General features: G+C 32.5%; 1 protein-coding gene across 1 annotated transcript; it reads left to right on the plus strand.

The window, feature by feature from the left end:
* The first annotated feature begins 5634 nt into the window (after positions 1 to 5634).
* LOC132732844 (uncharacterized) lies at positions 5635 to 26219 on the plus strand. Its single transcript, XM_060719365.1, has 3 exons — positions 5635 to 5667; positions 7044 to 7389; positions 20803 to 26219. Exons 1-3 carry the CDS (start codon positions 5635 to 5637, stop codon positions 23220 to 23222), a joined length of 2799 nt encoding a protein of 932 aa, XP_060575348.1. The 3' UTR covers positions 23223 to 26219.
* The last annotated feature ends 1669 nt before the right edge of the window (positions 26220 to 27888 follow it).

Consider the following 27888-nt stretch of genomic DNA (forward strand, 5'->3'; position numbering starts at 1 on the left):
TTACAAAAGGCACAAAAAATAATCGTGATATTAGAACATGTGTCAGAACAAATAACTAATTTTTTTGGAGGGTAAACTTTTCCTTTTAAATACTACTCGATTAGAAAAGTCAATCTGAATATTTATTTAAGATCAATGAAAAGCTAAACCGTTATCTTCAAAGATATGTTTTAAGCATATACCATTCCACAAGTCACATAGTTATGACAATTTATTAAAGAACACTTCAATGGTATGAGTCTATGATATGACCAATACAATTATTTCAAACTATTTCGCCCGAATTTCTATGTATTATGAATAAAGACTTACTTGATTTGCATCAATATGCATCACTTTCTAATGGACGGAACTTTGCACTTACACAAATACTGTTCATGAACAGGCTTAATCAAACTGAGCCTGCAACATTTTCATTTAAGCCGTTTTTGGTGTGCTTTAGTGATTCGTTTTTTTTATTTAGTAATAGTACAAAATGTACATACTTTCTTTTATTTTATCATAGTTGTGTGATCGCTATCTTGAACTTTTCATTCATAACTCAACATGGACAATACAATGGCTATATTCAATATTTTTCGGTAATTGTATAACTTTGTATGAGCGTCTGCTATGCCATTATATCAAAGTCTAAGTAAACTCTTTATTAAAGTAAGCGTGCGAGTCCTTTACAAGAAATTAATGGGTGGAACTAATTATTATAGAATATTTAGAGAGGGAATTAGTATTAAGTTTCGTATTCAAGGATAGTAATTTCAAACTGTAAATACATTATTACAATTTTTGCCTCTGCTTGGTTTCGTCTCTGCCACGTCAATAAGGAACATAACATAGAAATAAATATTGAATATATTAACTTTGAAGACACGATTTTGATTATCTTTTAGAATTTCTTTTTTCTATACAATCTCATTCGTTGCTATTAAAGATACCGTAGGCATGATTCTTAATAACAGAAAAATGTAGGATGATCCCTCACAGTGAATATCATATACATATAAATTATATATAACATGAATTACACTCATATTAAATACCCGACTTAACAATTGCAATATTTACAAAGTACTACTTGAAGTTAAGAAAAATAGAAATATGATATTTTCATTGATTGTCGTGTTGGCTTGTACGTTTTATCTGTAAATAAAGAAATGCAGACATGTTTGAATTTCATTGGTGTATAATATAGAACAATGACTCCAAGGACAGTCAAAATGATATTTAAAAACAAACATAAAATAGAAGAAGCAATAGGATTTAACTATATTTGCAAGGCGTGTAGCCGGTACATGTATATGACCCGTCTACAACCAAATGAAATAATGTATATACATGAATGATATTACCATAAAACAATACTTAAATAGAAAATCAGTACATATACTTGTTATTGCCATATGTTTTATAAATTGATCACGCCTCACAATTGTAGCTCGGACATATTTCTGTCTGCTCATCATGCAACATGATATTGAATGGAGTGTTGTTGTAACGTAGGAAACATTGAACTAATAATCAAGACTATTTCTTACTATATTAGAAATGTTATTTAAGCTAAATCAAAAATTGATTCGCGATATAAAGAAGAACTACTGAAGCGACAGTTACAGTCATATCTTTGTACCATTCCAACTATATGACAACAAACACATAATCCAATGGCAGTTCGTTATATTGCTTCACGCGTTTGTTGTTGTTATTGTTGTTTTTTTTTTTAAATAAGCAAAAATGATTTAATTATGTGGTCATGTAGTTACGCTCTAGAAGTTGAAATACTGAAAAGCGCCAAGTATTCTTGGTAAACCTGTATTATATGCTTGGCAAATAGGTTAGTAGCGCACATAGGTCTGTTCTGCTCTTATTCAGCCAATATAGCGTATACTTAATAGTATCGTTTTATGGCTTGTTATTTACAGACTATTGACTATAAAATGAACTTATCTAGAAGATTAAGCTTCAACAAATTTGTCAGTATGTCAATAAGAAAAAAATATGTTTGTTTAAATGTTTCATTTTAATTTATATATCAAGTAAATTCAGTTAAATATCATTAAATAAACAAATGATATCAAATTATGCAGATTTATTTTTGAAAACAATACACATACAAACTTTACCTACAGTCGAGCATCGGAAAAGCTTTAAAACTGTGCTTCAATTCATCAACAGGTTTTACGAAAATCTTTTTTACTTTATACTTATACTTGTCTCCTAAGTAAGTATTGTTTACAATATCGATTTCCAATTTTAATTAATATAAAGTTTATATATTTCCCTTCGAAAAATCACAGATATAATTCTATATTAACCTTTTACCTTAGAAGCATATTGCGAAAAATGGCCGTTTTCATTGAAAAGCCTCCTGTAACAAGTTCAAACTGCTATGAAACTATGAAAAATTCTTCAATACTGATGAAACTTGGCACAAATGTTGACTAGACCATAACCTCTGTAACAGCATGCTCAATCGTAAATTTCCTTGTTACCATGGCAACGAGGGAACATCTCAAAATAGCCAAAAATCACTATTTTGCATTGTATTTTTCCATCAAAACTGATTTCAAAGTGCTGCAACTTCTCAACGAATTGAAATAAAGTAAAAGGCTTTTCAGTGTCCGGTTACTAGTTACCCTAAGATCGACCTGAGGCTATTTTGAGCCTGTCACATGTCCAAAATTTTCTTGGCGATGAGGGGGACTACCGCCCCCTTCACCCCCCCCCCCCAACAAAAGGCGACACATCCCCCTTCTGCAAGCCCCCTGATTAACATATGGGTGGGCCGGAGCCGAAAAAAGTGGTCACTTTTTTAACAACATTTCACAAACGTAAAACACTGTTTGGGGCCTAAATAGGGCATGTTTTTACTGTTTGAGGCCTCAAAAAGGGGGAGGTTAATTCCTTTCTGCTTAAATTGTAAATTATTAACATGTATATATTATCTGAATAAAAATATGTTTAAACCAAAAAGGGGGAGGTTAAAAAGCCGTCTAAACATGTCTATATCAGTGAAAAGGTTAACAAAAAAATATGAAAAACCTTGGAATTACCAAAAACTAGTTTTCCAATGTTAACACGTGCCCGTACACCTAATTTGGGTGAAAAATTGTTGTTTATTTTGACATTTTTTTATTTTTCTTATTAAGCTCAAAGGAAAAATAGATAAATAAATTTAAAAGAATCAAGATGTTAATAAATGTCAATGGGAGAGCAGATTTTACACGTAAAAAAAAAAAGTCAAAAATTGTGTATTCCGTTGTTTTTCAGCATATATAGAATAATTTACCTTTCAAAGAATATAAATGTGCATTCAATTTTATGTTGAAATTTAAAAGTAGATCTAAACATGTAAACACAGAGACTGTTTTATAGCACCTTATTCCTTTGGACATATAAAAAATATGACTATAGATCAGATTATACCGATTGTTTCTTGTTTGGGGTTTTATTGAGAAACAACTTAGCTTGCATATTCAAAAGATAAGTATTGTTTGCTCAGTGTGAAAAACAAATTGTCTCATCACCCCGAAATTTTTGACGAGGTTTGATTGTCGGCAGTGGCAAAATAAAATGATAATCTAATATTGTCTTGAAAATTACTTTGAGAATAATATAAAGTTAGATAACACAGTATTCACTTAAACAATTTTATAATTTTAAAAATGTAAAACCCAACTATGACAAATGCTTAAAGTTTTAACAGTTTTGTAGCTTACATAATACAGGGATTCTTTACCAATGATAATTATATCAAAGCTCTTGAACATTTAGGTATTTTCTTATGTTATTATAGAGTTGAAATTAATGTTCAAAATGTCTAACTTAAACGATTGATGGTATTGGAATAATTCACGCATCGAAATCTCTCCATTTTCATTTTTAAAGAATGAACAGGCAAAGAAAAAGAAGCAAGCATTGCCATTTTTAAAATTTAATAGAAAGCAATACTTGATTTATCATTACTAAATTAAGTACATGACTGTTATGAATAAAAATCCCTTAGCGTAAAAAAAAGGCCCCTTTTTTTTTCCTTTCTTTTTTTTTGTTTCGCAAATTTTTGAAATCTGCATGCAAATTGTTTTGGAAGTTATTGTTATGTACATGTAACTTATAGATAATGCTCTAACAGATTGTACATATTCTTTTTCAGTTTTTCCGAGCCATTATAAGAGCGTGCCAAATGTATAATTATAATGCTTTCATGGGACAACGACCCAACGTTTTGGCACATTAATGGCTGCAATTAATAGGCCCTAAAGGTTAGAAAAGAAATACAATAAAACTGCGGTCTTAAAGGCGTCAGTTAGCTGATTTTACGTTGATTACTAAAGAAGGAGTTGAAATCCTTTTGTTTGTAATGAAATTCAACGATGTTCAATTGAAATGTTTTACATGTATATTTGCTACGTGAATGGCTTATTTAGTGGGAAACTTGTTTTTTTGTTCAAGTTGTGCACTGAAAATGTTGATAGATTGCCCTCTGACAAAATATGTCATAGTTCAGGCGTGAAACAGTTACAGTACTTCATCGAAACTAATGTGGCAACACGATACAATTCCTCACTGTGACATGTCCTAACAAGGATATCGTCATGAACTCCAAAACTGTAAATTACAGACATGCACATATGATACACCGGTCCGTCGTACAGAAAACACTGATTGGATAACCCAGTTGGTTGCAGTATTCTTGGGAAGTAGCGAACATGCTTCAATCGCCCCCAGAAATGGGTATAAATGAAAAGGCATCTGCCATCGGAACAACTGTACAATGAGGTAACTAGATCAAGCTTCACTATCCTTAATCACAAAAGACTTCAGGAAAGTCCCATGAGCAAACACTCAATAAATTAAGATAACATATCATTTGAAGAGATAGTAAAACAAAATATTTCGATACTATATAGAAATATTGAAACGTATGTAATAAACAAAAGATAATATTTTTAATGATTCTAAGCGAATTTAACACTAAGAGGATGATATCTGTAATTAAATTGGCTTTCTGAAAAAATATATCATAAGGGACTGAATTGTTTAATATTTAATTTAACAGTATGCTGAGTTTAATTTGACACGATTGTCTTTAAAATGACTTGCTTATCTCACAGGGACAGGAAAAATTTATCATCAGATTCGTCTTTAAAAGCAAAGTGAAATGTCAATGAACACTCATTGCTTGAGTTTAAATCACCTTATAACGACTGAGCCAAAAAACACACTCAAGAAAAGTCAAACTTTTAAAATTTAACCATTTCAAAAGTTTAATTTACCATGTCAAGTGTGAATCATGGACAAGGATAATTTAAGTGCAATATGTATAACTATATTTTTCCTTGTGCTTGACAAATGCAGATACTAACGGCCTAACTAATGTAGTGATATGTTTTTAACTTAGATAAGTATTCATTACTTGATATAGTTTGACCCTTCAAATTGTTGAGAGAACAAAAAACAGAATTACAGAAGACTTTATATTCTATCTTTGACCAGCAAGAGAACTGAACAGACAAAGTGGACATTCATCAAACTGGAAGGTCAGAGAGATTCAGATATTCTTCAGTAATTAACTTTTCAATCCTATCTACCACAACTAACTTGCTTATCCTGTTGTAAAATTTAGCAACCAGGACACGAATGGCACAGATGCTGAAGCAGAAACTCACACAGGTGATTAAACTATTTTAACATTTTAATACGTTAAATATTTCTTCGTATGACAAGATCACAGTGTATTTCGTGTGTAATCTACACAAAGTGTATAATTCTTATTAAATAACATTTTGAACAAACTATGTTGTAATGGAAAAATTCTGTTTCTCTTAAGTTATGAACGATTCTCAAAAAGCTTTAACATAAGAATCGCTGGCACATCGAATAAAAAAATTATAGCTGTATAATAAAAATAATAAACCATCTATATAAATAAACACAGGTATTCGGGTAACACGTAAAAAATTATCATCCCGAGGAAAAGACTCTTACCCGAGCGTAGCCGAGGTAAACAGGTATTTTTACGAGGGAGTGGATTTTTTCACTGTTACCCACAATAACCCATGTGTTATTTATCTTTATTACCCGAACAAACTACTGTGATGATCTGAATGTTGTAAAACTCAAACTGAAAAAAAAAATAAACCAATAGAGCAGAAGCAACGAACTAAACCTGTCCAATACCTTTTTAAGGTTTTAAGTTGTACCTGTAGGCCTACTTGAGAAGCTTGTTTTCATTTTATTCTTTAAGCAAAGTGACGATATCTACCAGTCATAAACATACAATAAGCTGTTTGTTTTAGAAAACAAAACACTAACCCATTTATAAGGTTATGATCTGTGAAATCTTATCCTTCTGTATCCAGAATATTCTTCGCATGGTTTTTTGACAAAGTGCATTTACAAATTAACGATGATATCCTACAGATGTCTGTCCACCAACTCTATCTGTAACGTTTCAATGGTTAAAATTGTTAAAATAATCCTTTGTTGCATGCTTTTTTGAAAAAAGTGAGGGGTAATAAATTAAATTGTTCCGGAACAAAACGGTTTGCTGTTATTAAATGTTGTCCGTTTTGCAATGGCTCGTAAGGAAATATACAAACACTGTTTTCATAAATGAAACTTTATACCCTAGTAGGATTCTTCAAAATGCCCACCGAAAGATCCAAAATAAAGTCAGGATATTCAATTAAATACAGAACAATAATTGTTCTATGCTGAAGATTGTTACTAATTTTGAAAACTTTTTATTTGTAAACAAACAGGGTTACGCCCTTGTGACTAAATTTATACGTCACGCAGGAACAGACACTTATTTTGTTTACTATAATTGGCAAAGGTTTGTTTTATACATTATTTTCTATCATAATTTTGATCAGCATAAAATTTATAAATCAGTGACTGCAAACATTTCACATGTACTTGTTACAAATATATACTGTAGATACAATATATCTTTAAAATGTACACTTTATGATTATCAGATATAAAATTCTGATGTACTAATATATTGATTTATATTGTATATCTTATGGTCTTTATAATTACAGTTAGAAAATGACACACTTGTCATTGGTAAAGATGCCATAAGGAAAGTACTTGACGATGTGGCAAAAGCAATTCAAGACAAGATGAAGGCTGGATTAGATGAGCAATATGACAGAATAAAACTTGATATGATTAAAATAAAACAAGAAGATGTTCAATCTCTTGAGTCCCAAATTGCCGACGGAGTGAAAAGACTGAATGATGAACGTGACAAAGATGTTGATCAAGTTCATAAACAAGGTGATAGGGAACGAAAAGACCTGGCTGAATTATCAGAGACGCTACAAATAAAACTGAAGATAGCAAGTAAAGACGAGAAAGAAGAACAATATATTGATTCTAAACAAAGTAAGTCATATAACATTTTATCACATGACATCAGTTGTTTTTATGTCATATAACTATTACGTATTTCTTTGTACTCATCACCTTATGAAATATAATCATTGAAGCTCCTTTTTTTGGCACCATATGATATTATAAAATCATCCATTCATTTTCTCGAGTCCAAAAATCTGCACCAAATGCTTATTGTACTCCATCTAGCCTCCTTTTTATTTTCAAAGTCCAAATCGAAGCCAAATCAGTCCCATTTTATACTCGGTTTCATTTCCCTAGTCCAAAATGTCCATATCAGTTCCATATTGTACTCGAAATGACTTAATCTGTGATATTCATTCTTGTAGTACGAAAACACAAGAATTGTTGATCTTAGGTGTTATCCTTTCTCCTGAAACATAAGTGGTGAAAATAAAGAGTTCGTTCTACATACCATACTTATTCTAGCCAATATATTTCATCTCAGTACTAATATGCGATAACCAGAAACAAATCGAGGAATGCGTTAAAAAAATGCATTTACTTTTTTAATTGGTTAAGAATGATGGCCAATATAAAAGCGTTGATAGGAATTTAAAGACTGAAATAAATTGTATGCAAGCATGCTACTAAGTCTATTTATATAAGTGTTCTGTTGTTTTAAGTGAAATTTTATCTGATTACAGATACTGTCTGTCTTATTCCCTTTAATATGACATTGATCTGCTGCTGACAAAATTGTTCTAAATGAAATAAACTTGCTGCTTTAGCTCAGATTAATACAAAATGCCCAGAGGTGTGTTTTTTATGGTCTGTGGTTAAGTCGTTCGTCATCCACAATATCTTTATTATATCTGAATTGTTTCCCTCTTTTTGATCGATTATTCTTTTGCAGTACAGATTAATGTAGGCTTTGAAATTCATTTGTTCTTTTCTTGTAGAAACAAATGTAAAAGTTAATTTTTTCTCCATGTCAAAAATAGATAAAAACAGAATCCCTAAAGAAAGCCCAACACGGCAAAATTGAAAATGTTGCGGGCTCGGTTTGATTGAGCCTGTTCATGGACGGTACTGGAAAGTGCAAGTTACCGTCCACGCCCAAGTCGAGGGGAATTAGCTATATATTTCAAAAGATTTACTGTTTACATGGTAGTTGACCAACATCTAGTAGATCTAATTACAAATGTTTATGATATATAGTATACATGTATTTTATACATGTATAAAATATATTTTTGTAAACTCATCAAGAACAACATTCCGGTAACGGCGCATTTTACACAAACGGGGTACACACTCAGGGATATTTCGATTTTAGGCTTGGAAAAACTATATGAATGACAAATACAGAATGACAATCGAAAGTTGTGAAAAAATAACTGAAGAACATATCGACCTCACGGAGCTAGGAATACCGCAATACATGGTCAATATCGTCACGCCAGGCAACGCTCAATCATGCTACGTCACTTTCTTTGTTTTGTTTAAGAAATAATATATCCCAAACAGTGATTTTATCGCTCAATAACATCACTGTTTGGAGTTCGGATGCGACGAAATATATCACGAGGGCGTGGCCTGAGTGATTTAAAGATGCGCACCCGAACGTTATCAAGCGATAAAATCACCGATTTGGATATATTATTTCGATTCTAACACGACATCAACAAATAAATCCTGCCGTACCTGATATTAAGCAAAATTGCGTCTGATGTGTTTCCGTATTTATTTTAAGCGCGTCGGATTCTTTTAATGGTTACGTCACATGTATAATGATTATGTCACATATCTAAATATAGAACGTCAACTGTGACTCTATGTATATGTTAGTGTTCATCCGTGCTGTTCTACAGAAATAAGAAACTTCGACGGGAGCGATAGCGACAGGAGAATGTTTCTAATTTCTGTAGAACAGCTAAGGATGAACACTAACATATTTAGTGTCAAGCTTTATTTGGCCCTTGATTACGTCACTACGCGGTACTATGAAGCACTATGAAAAATAGAAGGCGACTATGAACGGATTTCAATATAGTATCGACTTTTTTCTTCTATGAAAATTAACACACATAATGTTTAAGAAATAAAGGGTTTATATTGGATGACAGATAAAGCTGGACACTAATGCATAATAACACACACTTTTGGTTCTTCTATATTCAATAGTGAAAAATGCGGGTCGTGTTAAAATTGTTTTTTATACACACAGCTCAAAATATAAAAAAGACTGTGCTGTAACCGGTGTAATTTTTGTTTTGCTTGTTTTTCTGGACATAATGCATAGGATAGGGTAGGGTAAGTAAGCTCTGTAAGTAAGTTGAGTAAGTAAGTAAGTAAGTAAGTAAAGTAAAGTAAAGTAAAGTAAAGTAAAGTAAAGTAAAGTAAAGTAGTAAAGTAAAGTAAAGTAAAGTAAAGTAAGTAAGTAAGCAAGCAAGCAAGTAAGCAAGTAGGCAAGTAGGCAAGTCAGTAAGTCAGTAAGTATGTAAGTAAGTAAGTAAGTAAGTAAGTAAGTAAGTAACATCATTTGGTTCTTCGAAATGTAGTATAATGACATTTCATAGTAATTATTCTTTTTTTTTCAATTTACAAAAACAACACGCACTGTTGCTAAAGTTAATTGTTTTATTACATAATACTCACATATTACATATTGTAAAATAAACCTACAATTAAGATATGTCATGTTTTAATTTCATGTGCATAAAACAAATTTTTCATGTATTATTTTTTTCAGTTTAAAGGGGCTCGCTATTGGGGGACCCACTTTAAAAGGGGGGGTTTCCGGTAAAAGTGGTCTTATTCCCCTTTCCCGGGCCAGGGGGAACCGGGGGAAGGGGTCCGTTTAAGGGGGGTTTGGAGACCCAATTGGGGGTATTTTTTACCCATTATTTTTTGGTAAAATTTTTGGAGGGGGGGGGGGGGAAAATTTTTTAATTAGCGGTTGGGGGGTTCCTTTTTTGGCATTTTTTTTTTTCCCTTTTTTTGAGAGGGGAAAATAAACCCCTAAAACCAAAATTTTTTCATGGGGAAAATTTTAATTTCCCCAAACAAAAAAAGGAAAAAGGGTTTTTATTTTAAAAAAATTGAAAATTTTTTAAAAAAAAAATTTTTTAATTGGTTCGCATCATTTAAAATACAACTAAAATGCAAAAGAAAAAGGGAAAATTTTTTATTTTAAAAAAGTTTTTCAAGAAAACCTCATTTTAAGGTGAATTTTGCTTTGTCAGGGCCCTTTGTTTTTTACTAAAGTCTGTCAAAAAATGGAAAATTTTGGGGCCCAAAAAATTTTTTAAAAACAAAAAAAGCTCTTAAAATTTTAAAAATGATGAACCATTAAAAAGTACAAAATTCCAGGTTTATATTTAAGGACAAAATTTAAACACAAATTTTAAAAGATAATAAAGGGAAAAAATATTAACTTTGGGAAAGTGCTTTCATTTTTTGAAAAAACCAAAAAAAATTCTGTTTTCCCAAAATTTTAAGCACATTTCATGAAAAGACAAAACCTTTTTTTAAAATCTGTTTTAGTGCCTACAAAAGGGTATTTTTTTTCAGCAAAATTTTCAAAAAACTTTCAAAACTTTAACCCCCAATTTTAAAAACCTCTTCAGTCCTTCTAAGCACAATGGCCTCCATTATTTTTTGTAAAAAAGTAGTGCAAGAAAACAATCATCATTTATAGCCTTACAAGGCTTAACTTAGCTCTAGAAGTGATGGAAAAAGGTATAATTTGAAAACCCAATGTAAAACTATTTTAGAGTTAGTTTTGGGTTAATCTTTTGGAATGTTTCTGTGAAAACAGAACGAGAGAATCTATAGTCCTCTTGATTCAGGATTGCACTTTATTCCTGCCCATTTATATTTAAAGTACAATATTTATTCATCTTTTGTAGCGTCTGTTATATAATGAATTTATGCATTTGGACAGTATTTGTCAGTAAAAGACCATATATTTGTTAACTTCTGAGAAATTGGTAGCAATATTTAATGTGTATGGTTCTAGACGTCACGAGACTCCCTTTGTGGATACAGTGTATACTACAGACACACAAACTCAAACAGAGTGGCAAATAGATTGTGTTGGTTTGACAAATGTGGTCGCATACATTTGTCACCTACCGATCCCTACCATGGCTTTGGGCTTGACCCTCTCAGTTTCCGACAAAATGTGCAAACGATCGTTTTTGTGTCGCCTCTTTGGAGTAGTGGCGACAAATAGGGATCACTTCTCCGTCGTCTGTCTGTCCGTCTGTCACAAAACTTGTCCGGACTACTCCTCATAAACTACTGGTGCAATTCCATCCATGCCAAACTATACAGGAATGATCAGTACAAGTCTAATTGTGTATATTGTCAGCATTTTCCGGTCAATGATTTTTGTCAGAGTTATGGTCCTTTATTAAATTTTATTTTAAAGTTTGTCCGGACTACTTCTCTTATACCACTAATGCAATTTCAATGAAACTTTACAGGATTGATCTGTAGCTCAAGTCCTTATGCATATTGCACGGGTTTTCAGATTGAATGATTTTTGGCTGAGTTATGGCCCTTTGATAAAAAGTTGTTTTTTTTCTGTGTGTTGCCAGATACAAAAGCTTGTCCGGACTACTCCTCATAAACTACTGATGCAATTTTATCCAAACTTTACAGGAATGATCAGTACCAAGTCTAGTTGTGTCTGTCCGTCTGTCACAAAACTTGTCCCAACATGAAATTGGCCATCAAGAGGCGACACATGTGATCACTGATCGCTCTTGTTAGGCATTGTTACGTCTCTGAAAGTCTACTAGAAACCTTCATATTACCTGACAAAATATGAAATTTTTTCGCTTAAATTTTATGTTAAACCATAAAAAAGAATGAAATATTACCCAATTGATTTTGGGTTCTTTGTACACGGAAACGTTGCTTTATCAAATACGAAATTAAACATTTTGACCTTAAAAATGTGTCTTCAATGTAAGACATTATAAGAGAAAAAAATAATTAGCAAGAGAACTACGACTGTTAAATTGCAAGGTTAAGATATTGTTAGCAAGCAAATTCGTTGAATTTATATCCCCCGCCGAGTACTTGTTATCACTTGTTATCACTAACACAACAACTGAAGACAAAAGGCTTTACTTATGTATTTATCATGGCATAAACAGTAATATTCTTTGTAATTGATAAATATTTAGGGCAGTAACAGAACCATAACTGTTAAATAGTAATACTAGTATCTGGACATACCAATGAGATGTAAATTGCCTTTGTGTATCCATGGTTGCCATAAAGTTTTGTTGAAATCAATACAGCAGTTGCAAAGAAATAGCAATATTGCTATATGCATACTACATAACTAATCAAGGACCATAACTCTGTAATGAAGGGTCTGGTCTGAACAACTTCAACAAGGCAACAATATGCACATCTCCTCTTGGTATAAATTTAAGGTTCCCATAAAATATGAAAAACAAGATCAACAAGGAAAGGCGGCGTTCAATGAACGCAACCCCCATATGACCCAGCAACAAGAACCAATGGCAAGGAGCCCAGGCGGACCCCAAACATAAAAAGGACAGGGCAACGACACGTTAATCATTAAATGATAAATAATTTGTAACTGATTAGGAATTCAACGAAAATAATAATAGGCCCACAAAGGGGAAGGGGACAGGAGACCAGGGGAAGGGGGGGGGGGTTAATCAAAGAAATAAAAACTAGAGGCAATGGGGAAGATACTTACCGTAGACGAGAAAACAACAAGGGACACAAGCAAAAGTGTCACCAAAACAGTATGAAACAACATAGACATACATCTGAGGAACACAGTGGGGCGCCGCCTTGGAACGGTCAGCAGCATAATAATGACTACTGGGGAGTTTAAACCGGTTAATGGTGCACCAAACCTCGCTCTTAGCCCCACCATGTTCCTATAAACGAGACAGTGTAAATAAAATGAATCCCCGCCAAGTGAAATTCTAACAGTTGTCATGGTTACAAAAGGTTAAATAAGTAAAACACTAAAATGATCATGTAGAAACATATAAAAGTAAACCCAATGACCATAACAAAAGTACTCAATGTCCTAAAGGAAGACAGAGCAACAAGAAAATCACCTACAAGGGCCCGACGAAGCAAGGCAGAAGACGAACATTAAGACAATTCAGTCCCAAAGGGCTTTACGAACTATCCATCATAGAGTCTCCCACTTGTTTAATTAAATTCCAGCCGGTAGTTGAAGAGAAGTCGCGCGGAAACAATTATTGCTCTATATGCATACTGCATAACTAATCAAGGGCCATTACTGTGAGTTAAAGTGTCTGACCGGAACAAGAAGACGATATGTGCATCTCCTCTTGGTATTGAATGGTCCCATAAAGTTTCATTGAATTCAAGCCAGTAGTTGCAGAGAAGTAGCGTGGAAACAAATATTGTTCTATATGCATACTGCATACTAGTAACTAATCACGGCCAAAACTCTAAGTTAAAGTGTCTGACCGGAACAAGGCGACTATATGCACATCTCCACTTAGTATTGAAGGTTCCCATAAAGTTTTGTTGAATTCCAGCCAGAAGTTGCAAAGCAGTAGCGCGGAAGCAATTTTCGCTCTCCATTCATACTGCATAACTAATCAAGGGCCATAACTCTGAGTTAAAGTGTCTGACCGGAACAAGCCGACGATATGCGCATCTCCTCATGGTATTGAAGGTTCCCATAAAGTTCCGTAAAAAATCCAGCCAGTAGTTGAAGTGAAGTAGCGCGGAAACGATTTATGCTCTGTATGCATACTGCATAACTAATTAAGGACCATAACTCTGACTTAAAGTGTCTGACCGGAACAAGGCGACGATGTGCGCATCTCCTCTTAGTATTTAAGGTTCCCATAAAGTCTCATTGAATTCATGCTAGTAGAAGCAGAGAAGTAGCACGGAAACGATTATTGCTCTGGTTGCCCACTGCATAACTAATCAAGGGCCATTACTCTAAGTTAAAGTGTCTGACCGGAACAAAGCAACGATAAGCGCATCTCCTCTTGGTATTTAAGGTTCCAATAAAGTTCAATTGAATTCCAGCTAGTAGCTGCAGAGAAGTAGCGCGAAACAAATATTGTTGCATAACTAATCGAGGGCCATTACTATGAGTTAAAGTGTCTGACCGGAACAAAGCGACGAAATGCGCATCTCCTCTTGGTATTGAAGGCTCCCATAATTTTTTTTTTGAATTTCAGAAAGTAGTTGCAGAGAAGTAGCGCGGAAACAATTTTTGCTCTATATGCATACTGCATGTTTAATCAAGAGCCATAACTCTGAGTTAAAGTGTCTGACCGGAACAAGGCAACGATATGCGCATCTCCTCTTGGTATTGAATGGTCCCATAAAGTTTCATTGAATTCAAGCCAGTAGTTTCAGAGAAGTAGCGTGGAAACGATTTTTACTCTATATACATACTGCATAACTAATCAAGGGCCATAACTCTGAGTTAAAGGGTCGACTGGAACAAGCTGACGATTTGCGCATCTCCTCTTGATATTGATGATTCCCATAAAGTTTCGTTTAATTCCAGCCAGTAGTTGCAGAGGACTTGTCCGGAAACGAAATTCGGACTGACGGACGGACTGACAACGCCAAAACAATATCCCCCTCCCGATTCCATCGGCGGGGATCAGATGTCACTAAAGATAAACACGACGGCCATGATTGTTTGGTCTATATATGGCGTGTAATGGAAATAACACTATTTACTCAATTAACCTATTGATCCTACGTATAAAAACTTTATATTTTCGATGGGGATTCTGTTCTTTGTCATACAGTTTCCTTTCTGTCAACATGAAGCCTGTAAAAGTCAGACAATTCATTTTATTTACATTTCATGTTGAGTTTCCTTCGGGGGTTTGAAACATCCGGCGTGACCCGTTTCCTTATAAATGTTTTTTTTTATTTTCATAACTTTGTAAAAGACAACAAGGAAATACCATTTGAACTAAATTTAAATATACTTTTTATTATAAAAATATCTTATTATTGTTTGCTGAGATAACGCAGAGAAGATTTAAAAGTAAAACCTACCTTAAACAACTCATGAAGGGTCTCCATATTCGATCATGCCCAGAAAGGATTATTCCTCCGCATGACTAGGCCGTACAGTAAACAAAAAAGCATGTAAGTAAATAAAGAACTAAAGCTGTAATATTTACATGAGAGTTGTTTTGTTGTTATTTGGTTCGAAAGGGAAATTGTGTGTATGATTCAGACCGAATGATTTTTTAATAAAAAAATAATAAATTTCTAGATACATAATGTTTGTTTCTGTTTTCCACGCATTTTCACTAGTGATGAAACACTTTTCTTTCTTAAAATGAAACCTGACCTGAAGTGTGCAAAAATCAAATGATTTGAGTCTGTGATAAATGAAGACGAGAAAACACGCGACTATAGAATTAAGAAAGGTGATGTGTACATGTACGATAAGCCAATATATATATTTTTTTACTTTTGATATCAGAATTTTTAGTTCTTCTGGTTGTTGTTAAAATAGTTAGATTTTGTTTTACTGAAATTTTATTTATTCTATTTTTTGTATGTTTTAAAAATTGACTTTACAGTATGCTTTTTGACACGGAGGTATAGCAGACGACAATTAATTAATTGTTCACTGATATTTACAGTTTCAGTTTGATATTTACTACTAGTAGTGGTCCAGTTTCGTCATAGGTCTTATTCCAAATCATTTAATGTCGTTTTTGTTTAAAAAATCGACAATTCATATGAAAATGAACTACCACACACATGAACTTGTATTAAGCTGCGGTCTCACCTACATCCCGGCAGAGCCCCGGTAGACGTCCGGGTGATCTTGGAACGACCGGGTTACGACCGGGAACAACTAGGGTACTTCGTTACCTTCGGGGTTTTCAGTATCATACAAATTTATGACCGTCTAAATTTTATTGTCAATAATTTAAACATTATTAACATGAAGCGGTGAAGTTATAATTTTAATTTAGTTGTAATTACACCATGTCATTTTTATGTATCATTTTGTCCTTGTATATGTAGTATATATCTCCTGTATTTGTCTGTTATCTATGTTTCTCTACAGTCCGATATACTATCCATTATCCCATATCATTCCTATATCGTTCCATTTCATCATCTTTTCATTATAACAACAAATTTCTTATCTGTTTTTTCGACATAATTTTCATGCCGGGCCTCCTTTTTTACAAACTTCCCGGAAAAACCACCACACGCATGCGCACTTTGACATAAATATTTCTCTTGGTTTGTGCCAGAAATTGTTTATCTTATCTTATTTATTCATTTATCAAGGCGTATGTTTTTATGTCCTTTACAGGTAATTGTTGTTATTCATTATGTTTCATTATCATGCATCTTTCCATCGATCGTTTATGTATTTCGGATCTGTATTTATATATGCACTTTGATATAAATATTTCTCTTGGTTTGCGACAGAAATTGTTTATCTTATCTTATTTATTTATTTATTTATCAAGGCGTATGTTTTTATGTCCTTTACATGCATAAACAACCATTCATTCATGTAATAGGACCATACGATATTAAAATGTCACAGTATAAGAAAAAATGTGCAGCGTGACCGGGACTCGAACCCGGGACCCTCAAAATACCGTACCGGAGCTATCCGCCCGCTTACACATCTTCTCCCCTAAAACATGTAAAAGTGAACAGTTCTCAACCGCGACAACCACGCTTTGAACAACGCCATTAATGACAACTGATGCTTTTCAAAATATACAAATATATTCATAACCTTTTTTATGGAGAAATCAAATGGAATTAGATCATGTAGATAATGCATCGAGTATTTATTTCCCTTTATAAATTTTTCCCGATGATAACGTAAGATATACATTTATTTTCGTTTTAAGTTTTGTTCATGGAATTATACCAAATAAATAAAGAGGAAAGTACAACACAAAAGTACAAATCTACATTATAAATAGAAGGAAAATATCTCTTTTAACTCGTACGTACACATTCCCTTTCACCCTTTGTGTGCTTTCTTACTTCCTAAAGGTAGAAATAAAAAAACGCTTGCAAGGCCATATCGCTTTGGAATATTTTACTTTCATTTGCATTTTATAAAAAAGTTAGCATGCCAAATTTACGGTTAGTCCAAATTTCCAGTCTGACTTTAAGACTATCCACATTGTCAACAAAATAGATTACCTTGCTTAGACAATCACTTGATAGCCCCCAAACTGTTACCCAACAAAAACGCGAGGTATGTCGAGTCCAAGTCAAAACAAACTCCCTTTTTTATCCGGAAATATACTTTAATTTGTTTTAATTTCAAGATATAGTATATGCACATAAACGAATAACTTGTGTGTGTGTTTTGCTTGTTTTGTTTTTTTAAATTAAATACATTTCGTCTGTTTTGATTAGATAAATGAAGACGAAAATGTAAAATATCATGCATCTTATGGGTTTGACATAATTATATGTATATATACCGATTAGTATTGTATTTTGTAAAATGTATGCAAATTAAACATATTATATAGGACAATTGGATTAAAAACCAACACAAATTAAGTATCAAAACATGTTTCGCTTTATTCAGCTTCCTCAGTTGATACATACAGTAAAGAAAAATGACGTACACGTACAGAACAAAACAAACGTCTACGTTAATAGACGTCACATTTGGCGCGTAAAAGAAACGTTATAATATTACATTGTACAATAAGTAATACAATAAATCATGTGCATATGTATGTATAAACGTAATTTTTTTACATAGCATATATAATTTTCGAAAAGAATTACATAAAATAACTGGATCAAAAGATACATATATTTTCATAGAAATAATTACAACAAATATGAAAATAACAGTTACTTATGTGAAAGTTTAAAATTCCGAGAGAAAAAAAGTGCTTTAATCACATGTTGAAATTGTAAAAAAGGGAGTTAAGTTATGTTATTATGCCCAAAATCAATTTATGTAATATGACAAAATCAAAAATCATATAAATACATTATGAATAATGTAGTTTATAAATATAACAATAAAAAATATGCGTGAATAAAGGGAGGTAATCAAATACTTATATCATTGACATAATTAATGTATTTGTATAGATTAAAATAAATTAATAACATTTCTAGATACAGTGAATGACTACTAAAATAGAACAGTCTTTTTATGCCGATATGTACTAAAAAAGATATTGACGAGTTTGTAAAAAGTTGCAAGTATACACTTAACAAACCTTATAAGTGTGCACCTTTTATGCACATCGAATTTTAATTATGAGGTGCGTTCAACCATGAACGAACGAAATTCACACAATGCACGAAAACATTGTGAGAATGGGTGAAATAAGATTGCACATGATATTCTCGGATACGATAGAGATCGACATATCAGAAAAACAATAATATAATTTATTTGTTTTAATAATTCTTTTAATTCCTTTTCATTGTAAAAACCGAAAATCATTAAATTCAGTTTCTATCAAAGACGAACATAAAATGCATATTTTTATTTAGTAATTACTTGTCTGTATCATTTGCAGGTTGCGCCTGGCATAGGTGTACACCAAACTATCTGAGAAGGCTTATCATTAAGTACAGAGCAACTTCTTTGGTAACCTAGCTTCATCATAAACCATACAATTATATACAACGGTATGTAACATCGGTGTGACGACGCTCCCGGGCTGTAATACACAGTCAGGGTGGGCACACACAGTATAAGGACATGATTTTGCAACATCGACTTTCGACACGCATTCACATATTTTAGAAATTAAATCTTAAATTTGTATCTTGAATGAAAAATACTGAATAAAAATGGGTCAAAGACAGAAAAGGCCGGGTTGCATATGTGTACAAAATATCATGAGGCTGTGATATTACTTAAATTTTCTACCACAGTCTGACCATTGATGTTGAAAATTTAACTTAGTTGGTAAACCTGAAAAGAATGAGCATCAGACCTGAAATGGAATCCCACAATATGGGACCACAGTCATGTCAATGCTGTGAACCACATATCAAGAGGCTGTGGTAAGAAGTTGTTGAGAAAACTGTTACGAAAATTTCCTACTATCTATTGATCATTAAGTATGTCAAAATTTTACTAAACAGGAAGTGGATGAGCGACAGACCTGAAATCGAATCCCACCGTATGAGACCATGTGTTGATGCTGTATACCAAATATCAAAAGGCTGTGATAGGTGGTTGCCAAGAAAACTGTTACGAAAATTTCCTACTATTGACCATTAATGTAGAAAATTTAACTAAGTCGGCAAACAGGAAGTGGATGAGCGACAGACCTGAAATCGAATCCCACAGTATGGGACTATGTGTTGATGCTGTATACCAAACATAAAAAGGCTGTGATAAGATGTTGCTGAGAAAACTGTTACGAAAACTTTTTCCCCGCCCGCCCGCCGCAAAACATTCACCATACTATAACCCGGGTTTGCACCAGTGCAACCCGGCCAAAAATGATAAAAATGTCTCTTTTCTGTATTTATTGAAAATTTCAGCATGATCGGGCAAATATTGATACACCTATGAAACCATTTATACATGCACACTTATAAGATTTGTTAAGTGTATATACTTGAAAAACGATTTTATAATTTGTAAGGGGGCCTCCGTGGCCGGGTGGTTAAGGTCGCTGACTTGAGATCACAGGTCCCTCACCGCTGTAGGTTTAATCCTCACTCGGGTCGAAATCTTTCATGTGAGGAAGCCATCCAGCTGGCTTACGGAAGGTCGGTGGTTCTACATAGGTGCCCGCTCGTGCCTGAAATAATGTCCTGAGGGGCACCTGGGGTCTTCCTCCACAAATAAAGCTGGAAAAAATCTCGGCGGGACGCTCTAGGATGGCCCGACTTGAGTGTACGGTCGCCCATATGGGCTTTCCGGCGGCGACCTAAAATAAACGCATTAAAAAAAATACAAAATGTATATATATATAATTTGTAAAGCACCTTTGCATTCAAACCCAAATGTTTCTAACTTATGTATCCAATATGTCTAAAATTACAAAAGTCTCCCGATATTATCATGAAGTTTATCAATCGGCATAATGGAAAAGTCATCAAGTGAGTGATCTACGGAATTGAAATAAATTGCAACATTAGAAGAAAAATTGGGATGACAATTACTTCTTATATTAAATTTATGGTTGTAAAAGTTGTTAAACTTTTCTAACTTAATTTTTGTGATACATTTATAGTGACTCCACTTATATAAACATCATAGATGTACTACAACTGTATAGCATTGTTATAAACCATTATCATATAAAATATTTATTTCTTCTGTATTCTATACAAAGTCTTATCCTAAACATACAACATAGAAGTAAGCTAGCACCTGAATGTTCTCAGTGCTAATATTATATAGAAAGATATGTCACTGAAAAATATTTTCTACTCTCTTTTCAGAACTTCAAGGCGACCTGATCAAATTTTACAGACACAGATGTAGTTCAATACCTCTCTCACCGCTTCTTGAAGAAATAGAGACACCTCTAGTTGGGTTCTACTTGATGCCAGATATAGTTGCCGTAAAACAGTCCCTTACTTGTTATAAAGAAGAGAAGATACCGATCGGGTCTTTGAAAAACCTGTTTTCAAATGGAAGTGGAGATCAGCAAGAAATTTATCTATCAGCTGATGCAGGCTTTGGAAAAACTGCACTCTCAAAATATCTTGCAATCGCGTGGTGTCAAGCTCATTGTCACGATGAAAACTACGCCTGTTTTAAAGACGACGAATTGAAAACGTTATTTGACTTTGAGTTCTTATTTTTGGTTTTATTGAGAGATTGTACCTCTGTCTGTAACATTGACGATATGATTGAACAGCAAATAACAAAGAAACTCCCTTCATCATTGTCACTAGAGGCAGTTTTACGTAGAGAAAAATGCTTGATTATATTGGACGGTCTTGATGAATGGACTCACCCTGATAATGGCTGTAGCGAAGTAACGGATAATATCCCACATCGATACGTTCGTGATAATTGTGTTATCCTAACGACAACTCGACCGTGGAAGCTTGGAGTTGCAAATCTCAAAACAAGTCAAATAAATCAAAAAGTAGAGTTGAATAAATTAAGTGTATATTCGCAGTGCCAGCTAGAAGAAAATGCTATAAGAAAGATGACCGGCGTCGTTAATAAGATGGAATTGCAGAGTAAAGCAACAGACTTACATAAAGTGATACGTGGCCGTGGCCTTGAGCACATGCTAGTCATTCCACTCCTCCTTATGTATATAGTTTGCCTATGGTGCAACAACATTCCTATAGGAAATACAAAACAAGAAATTTACACCAATATCATTGAATTTCTATTATCGAGAACGTCAAAGAAACACCCGGAAGTTCAACCATCTCGTGAATCGTCTACAAGTGAAATTCCAGAATACTTCAAAAGTCATGCATTTTGTAAAAAGTTTTACAGCCTTTTATTATCATTAGGAAAACTAGCTTTCGAAACATTATTTAACGAAACTAAAGAAAACACCCTGGTTTTTGATAGAACGGTTGCTGAAAAATATCTCAATGCAGACGACATGAAATTAAGTCTTCTCTCAGGAATATTGTCAGAAAGTAGAAGTAAAACTTTAATCAAAGAAAGTATCAAAGTATCGTTTTCTCACAAAACAGTGCAAGAATTCTTTGCCGCCATATCTATGGATTCTAAGAGTGTTCTAGAAAAATGTAAAAATGTTCAAGACATTCTGGGCATGTCAAAATGTTTTGAATTTTTGAATCCTGACATGATGTGTGCAATATCAAATGCTTTGATGTCTGTGATAAATGAAGACAAGAAAACACGCGACTATAGAACTAGGAAAGGTGTAGTGTACATGTACGATAATCCATTGTATCACATACAGAAAATGTTCATGTCCTATTTACATGAAATGCCTCAAAGTGAAAATATTAAATTATGGTTACAAGATTTTTTTATTGACAGTGAGCAGTTACAACGACGTTTGTTAAAACAAAACATAACCTTTATTGACACTAAGACCATGCACAGTAAGCAGTTACCACGTTTGTTAAAACCAAACAAAACCAGCCTAAAATCACTTTATATAAAAATCAGCCGTACTTCAAGCAGTTTACATCAAATTATAGATTTATTCTCTCTCACAGATCTCAGTCATATACAGAAACTTTTCTATTATGGTGACAACAATATGGTTGCTGAGATAAATCGGATATTGATGCCCAGTTTACAGAACGTATCTTTTTGGCGTGGTAAATGGATAAATGATGAAGAAAATCCAAGTGAAAACTTTGCGCGATGTCAAAACCTACACTATCTATTCATTGGATACTTCACATTGTCTCACAAAATACTGGAAACATTCTTCAATTTTATCTCCGGTCAAAAATCAATGAAAGAGTTAACATTCAACTGGTTAGACTGTAAAGAACATGGCCGCCATGATTGTAAGAAATTGAATTTGGACTTGTCTAAACATTTAACTCTATCAAAGTTATTTTTGCGAGAGTCTCCTACGCTGCAATTAAATATAACAACACCGTCGTTAGTTAATGTTACGTTGTGGAGAATCAATCTGGATGAAAATTCATTGCTACTGTCACGAGACATGTTGAATATTGAACGTGTGGTGTTGAGGTATGTAGAAATGTCTGCAGGAGGTTTACAGAACTTCATTACCGTGCTGGAAATTCTGCCGCAATCAGTTACAGTAAAGATGATCGCCATTAAACCGGAAGCAGAATATAAATGTGTTAGAGAAAATATTCGGAGATCACAAACTTTTCTTGTGATACAAGAAGGCGATTGGTTTGAGTTTAAAACAGTAAAACCAAGCAAAGAATAAAAAGAAAGAACATTGTGTAATAAACTGAAGAAATTTCTACAATAGTTTTAAATTAACAAAATTGTATATGGACACTTAAAATCAAAATGGCGGCTCTTCAAACTTCACTATAGTCTTTAATTAGGACATACAATTACTTCAATTTTCAATTAATAAATAAAGTGACAATTGTTTATAAACAAAAATACTTATTATAATAATTAATAGAAATAATTCAAGGAACTTTTTTGTGGAACTGAATGCATATAAAAAAGAGAAAATAAGAATCCCTAAAGAAAGCCCAAAACGACAAAATTGAAAATGTTGCAGGCTCGATTTGATTGAGCCTGTTCATGGACGGTACTGTAAAGTGCAAACTACTGTCTACGCCCCCTAGCACCGGCTAGCAAACTTTTGCATTCTTTGTACCTTACACCTGTTTTCTTCAACAAGAATTTACATCTAAAAAGAAATTTCTTACCAACATCACTGACAAATATGCAAGATTTCCTTCAGAAAAATGTGTTTGTGAATTTTTGCACATACCTTGAGAAAACAAAAATTGAAACTTGTTATTAAAGTGGATTGGTTTTCAATGGGCACATTTTCCTTAAGTATTGATAACAATGTAAGTGATTTAAAGTGTAAGATGTAAGTGATTGGATATTCTAATGAAAAAATACTGAAAACAAAAATGTTAAAGCAATGGAGGTATCATGGAGGCGGTAAATGAGTTCTTTGAGGACCAAAATAGAGAGTTGAAACACAGGTGGGCAAAGTGCATTTATGTAGAGGGCGGTAATTTTGAAAAGTAAGACCATTTGTTGGGTTCACTGACTATACCGGAAGTACATCGGGCCGAGAACTTTTTGATCAATCCTCGTATAACTATAAAAACAATAGCGGAAGTGTATATCTTGTATTTAGCTAATGGTTATAATTATCTAAATAAAGGTAAAAAAAATCATTATTACTAATAATTTAACAAGTTATATGACCTAGATAAAACAGGGCGGTAATGTTAATATAATAGCTTTCTGGCTATACAGCAAACTTTTTCATACTTGACCTTATAAACTTTCAAAAATTTAAAATACGGAATATAAAAAACTGCCTTCTTTGCAATACAGAAAAAAGAAGGAAAATGTATCTCAAAACTTCAATAGATGCGTACTTAAATGGTATAAAGTTAATACAAAAAAATCAACTTTGCAGTATTGTACGATTTATTTTCATTTACAATTGGCTGTACCATCTATAACATTTCTTCATAGTATACTTATGTCTTTATCTGCAAGAAAATACAAATCATTATTAGTTCTGTTCAGATGTTTTTATCAGTTATAGGTTGATCTGTATATTTGTACATAATTTATCAATGTATTGCTTCTAGTCAGACCGTATTGCTTATCCATGTTTAAGCAAGAATTGGTCGGTTTTTTTTCACTCAATTATATACAGATGTTTTACTTTATAGTTATCTATAAGTTCTTACCTGTGTTTGAGTTACTGTATATCTCATTTTCAAACTAGTATGTATATAAACATGTACATAATTTATACTCAGTGATCAGAAAATGGCATGTGTATTACCTATGTATATATAATAAAGAAAGCTCATACATTCATGTAACAAAATAAGCATGCATCCAGATGGATGGGATATTGTCTTGTTACTATGGTGTCAAAAAGCGTCATTTTATAATCAATGTTGTAAGGATATCTTTTTATTGTCTATGTAAATAATTGAATTAATGCACAGTTTGATATTTGGTATGCTATTGTTTGGTTTTATTTAGTTTTAATTATTTTATTTCTGTTTGAGAAAGAGTAAAACTGAACGAAAATTATTGAAATATTTATATTTTATTACAAGAATTATGCCAAGAAAAATGAACATAATATTTATGTAAGACATATAACAGCTGTAACTCTTATGTCATTGTCTATAACTTTTGGTTTATATTTTCACATTTCAAAAGCAAAAAAAGTTTTGTTGTTTTTTACAAATAGAACTACTGTGACATTTTTATTACAACAATATAACATGTTTGTAATCAGACTTAATTTTCTAATTTTTACCATTTTTCAGCAAAAAAAAAATATATAAACATTTCGAAAAAAGTTATGTTTGTAACGAATGTCATGTGTTTTATTTATGTTCATCCATTTTGTACCCTGTGTGTTTTATTACTTTCCCATAAGCGAAGAATACATTTTTAGAGATTTAGAAATATTTCATAATGCTATTTTTCTTTATGTTGATTAAAACATGTACTTTTTACGAATGACATAGATTTAAAGATCCTGTATGCTGTATTTAAGGATGTAACAACAGTTAAGTGAAATTTTATATGTATATAATTATTTGTCTAAAATAATTTTTAAACATCAAAGAATTTGTTTAATATGTTCTACAAATGTTTATTCGCATTATAAGTAATCATTTAAATATATGAATTCATGTCTTTTTGAAAAATTTGGCTAAGACTTTATCGAAAATAAATTTCTAATTTCCTCCCTTTATTGAAAATAATGTTAATTCGGTAATATCTTTAGATTCTTTAATATCTTTACAAGTAATACTTTTTAGTACTTGCAATATTGATAAATCTTCATTTGAGCTTCATATGTATGATACAAAACCATAAAATAATTGAGTTACAGGATCTTTAAATAGATTACTAGTACCTGTATCTCCTGTGATTTTAGTTTACCTGTAGTTAGCTGTTAGGATTGTTAGATATCCATTGTCTATGGTTTACAGTTACTTTAAATAACGTCAACTCGGTAACCTCGACTCTTGATCAAGTTTGAGGAGCTTTTGCTAGGATATTTCATTCATTTTAAAGATCTTCTTAACTTGATAAAATGGTATATCCATTTCATATCTGTGTCACAGAAGCTAACAATTGTAACCTATAAAATCTTTCCTTTACAAAAACGTAAGGCCTACAGATAAGATATTTGTTTTGTTAAATTTTCCAGCAAAATTTTACAAAGTTGCAGGAATTACAATTAATCCCACCGTAGAGTTCTATTTTGTAAAGACCCATAAAGGGAGCATCCTTAAAGTTATTCTCCTCTCAAAGGTCACTCCATAGAGCTCATTTTTTATGTTACATTGTCTTGTTAACTTCAATTCAGCTTGCTCAATATCAATCAATTTTAGTTGAGAGAATAAAGGACATCATTGCCCTCTTGTTACTTTAAGAGATATTTTTGTATTTATGTATATAGTGTTCTTAGTACGATTTTGTATAATTTACAAAGATAAGTATTTTTGTAATAAGAACGTATTCAACATAGCACACGTCCTCCATAAATACATATCAGTAATTATATCCTCACACGACGAAGTTGTAAAGAAGGTATCTACTGGAATCAGTTAATTTGTCCAGCAGGCTGGCCAGCCGTTATCGGCCATTTCTCAAATGTATAGAAGCTGTCAACTTTATGTATGGTAAGATCTCATACTCCTTATAGGTTATGGTTAAGTGCCCATTGTACTTCTTACTTAATTTGTCTGGAGCATAACTTAAAGATTATGAGGTATCACCATAAAACATAGACGATTATCATATCTCCTTTGGGAATAGTGCAGTGCTGATGATCCATAACTCTGTATTTCTTGATTTTGGAGTTACTGCCCTTTATACTATGTAAACTATATTAATGTCTGCATCATATTTAAAAAAGTTTTTTTTTTGCCTTCGACATAAGAAATTCACAAATGAATTGATCTCAATAAAGAACATTTCTTTAAACTCAAAAATTTATGATTTGGCTTAGAGTAATTACACTTCATGGTGAAGTTATAAACTCGAAAATTCATAAATAGATAGATTTCATGCAGTGTATAAAAACCATACCCTCTTGAAACACATTTAAGACTTAAAGCCCTTTAAAAGTTTGGAATGCTTTTTTTTTTGTTCTTAGCCATTGAGCTAAATCGCTCCCTTGTGTACATGTTTAGAGTTATTAATCATCTGCATTGTAAATTTTCATATCTTACTTTTTGCCTGGAAAACCTCGTACATAATTGGAGGTTACAATCTACTTAAAACGATTTTGTTAGAGTATATCTTATTGAGGTATATGCAGCGTCATTATTTTGTAGTTATTGCCCTTTGGCTTTGTTATAGTTAAGACTTAATTTTTGTGTAGAGCAACTTTTAAGTTCATATGATGTTTGGACATGAAACTTCATATTTTCCTTCTTACAAAACAAGCAAGATTATAGGTTGTTTGTTTTTTTATTGATATAAAGTTGGTTAATAACCAATCTGATATTTACTGCATATAATTATATGTTTTATTGGACAGTTTCTATATCTTATCTTAATTTTATTGAAATGGAAGAATTGACCATTTTACAAGTTTTAGAATTAAAATTAAAAAAAAATATATAAGAATTAAGATTACTGTATTACAGTAATGTTATTTTGAAAAGGGAGATAAATATGTACGTGCACATTTTGTTATATACATGCTTGTACATTATAAGTTCAATTATATCAATACTGATTGCAAGTATGATATGTTTTACTTTTTATGAATTTATGTTCAATCCTTACATACATCATAGTCCATATATTTAATAAAAAATAAAATTGCAAAACAACATCGATGTTTTATTCATCATTTACAAAAATGTACATAAATTGGTTTCTTTGAAAGGCAACTT

The sequence above is a fragment of the Ruditapes philippinarum genome, unplaced genomic scaffold (assembly GCF_026571515.1).
Source record: "Ruditapes philippinarum isolate M1 unplaced genomic scaffold, ASM2657151v2 ctg10904_1_1_1_1, whole genome shotgun sequence".
Lineage (NCBI taxonomy): Eukaryota > Metazoa > Mollusca > Bivalvia > Venerida > Veneridae > Ruditapes > Ruditapes philippinarum.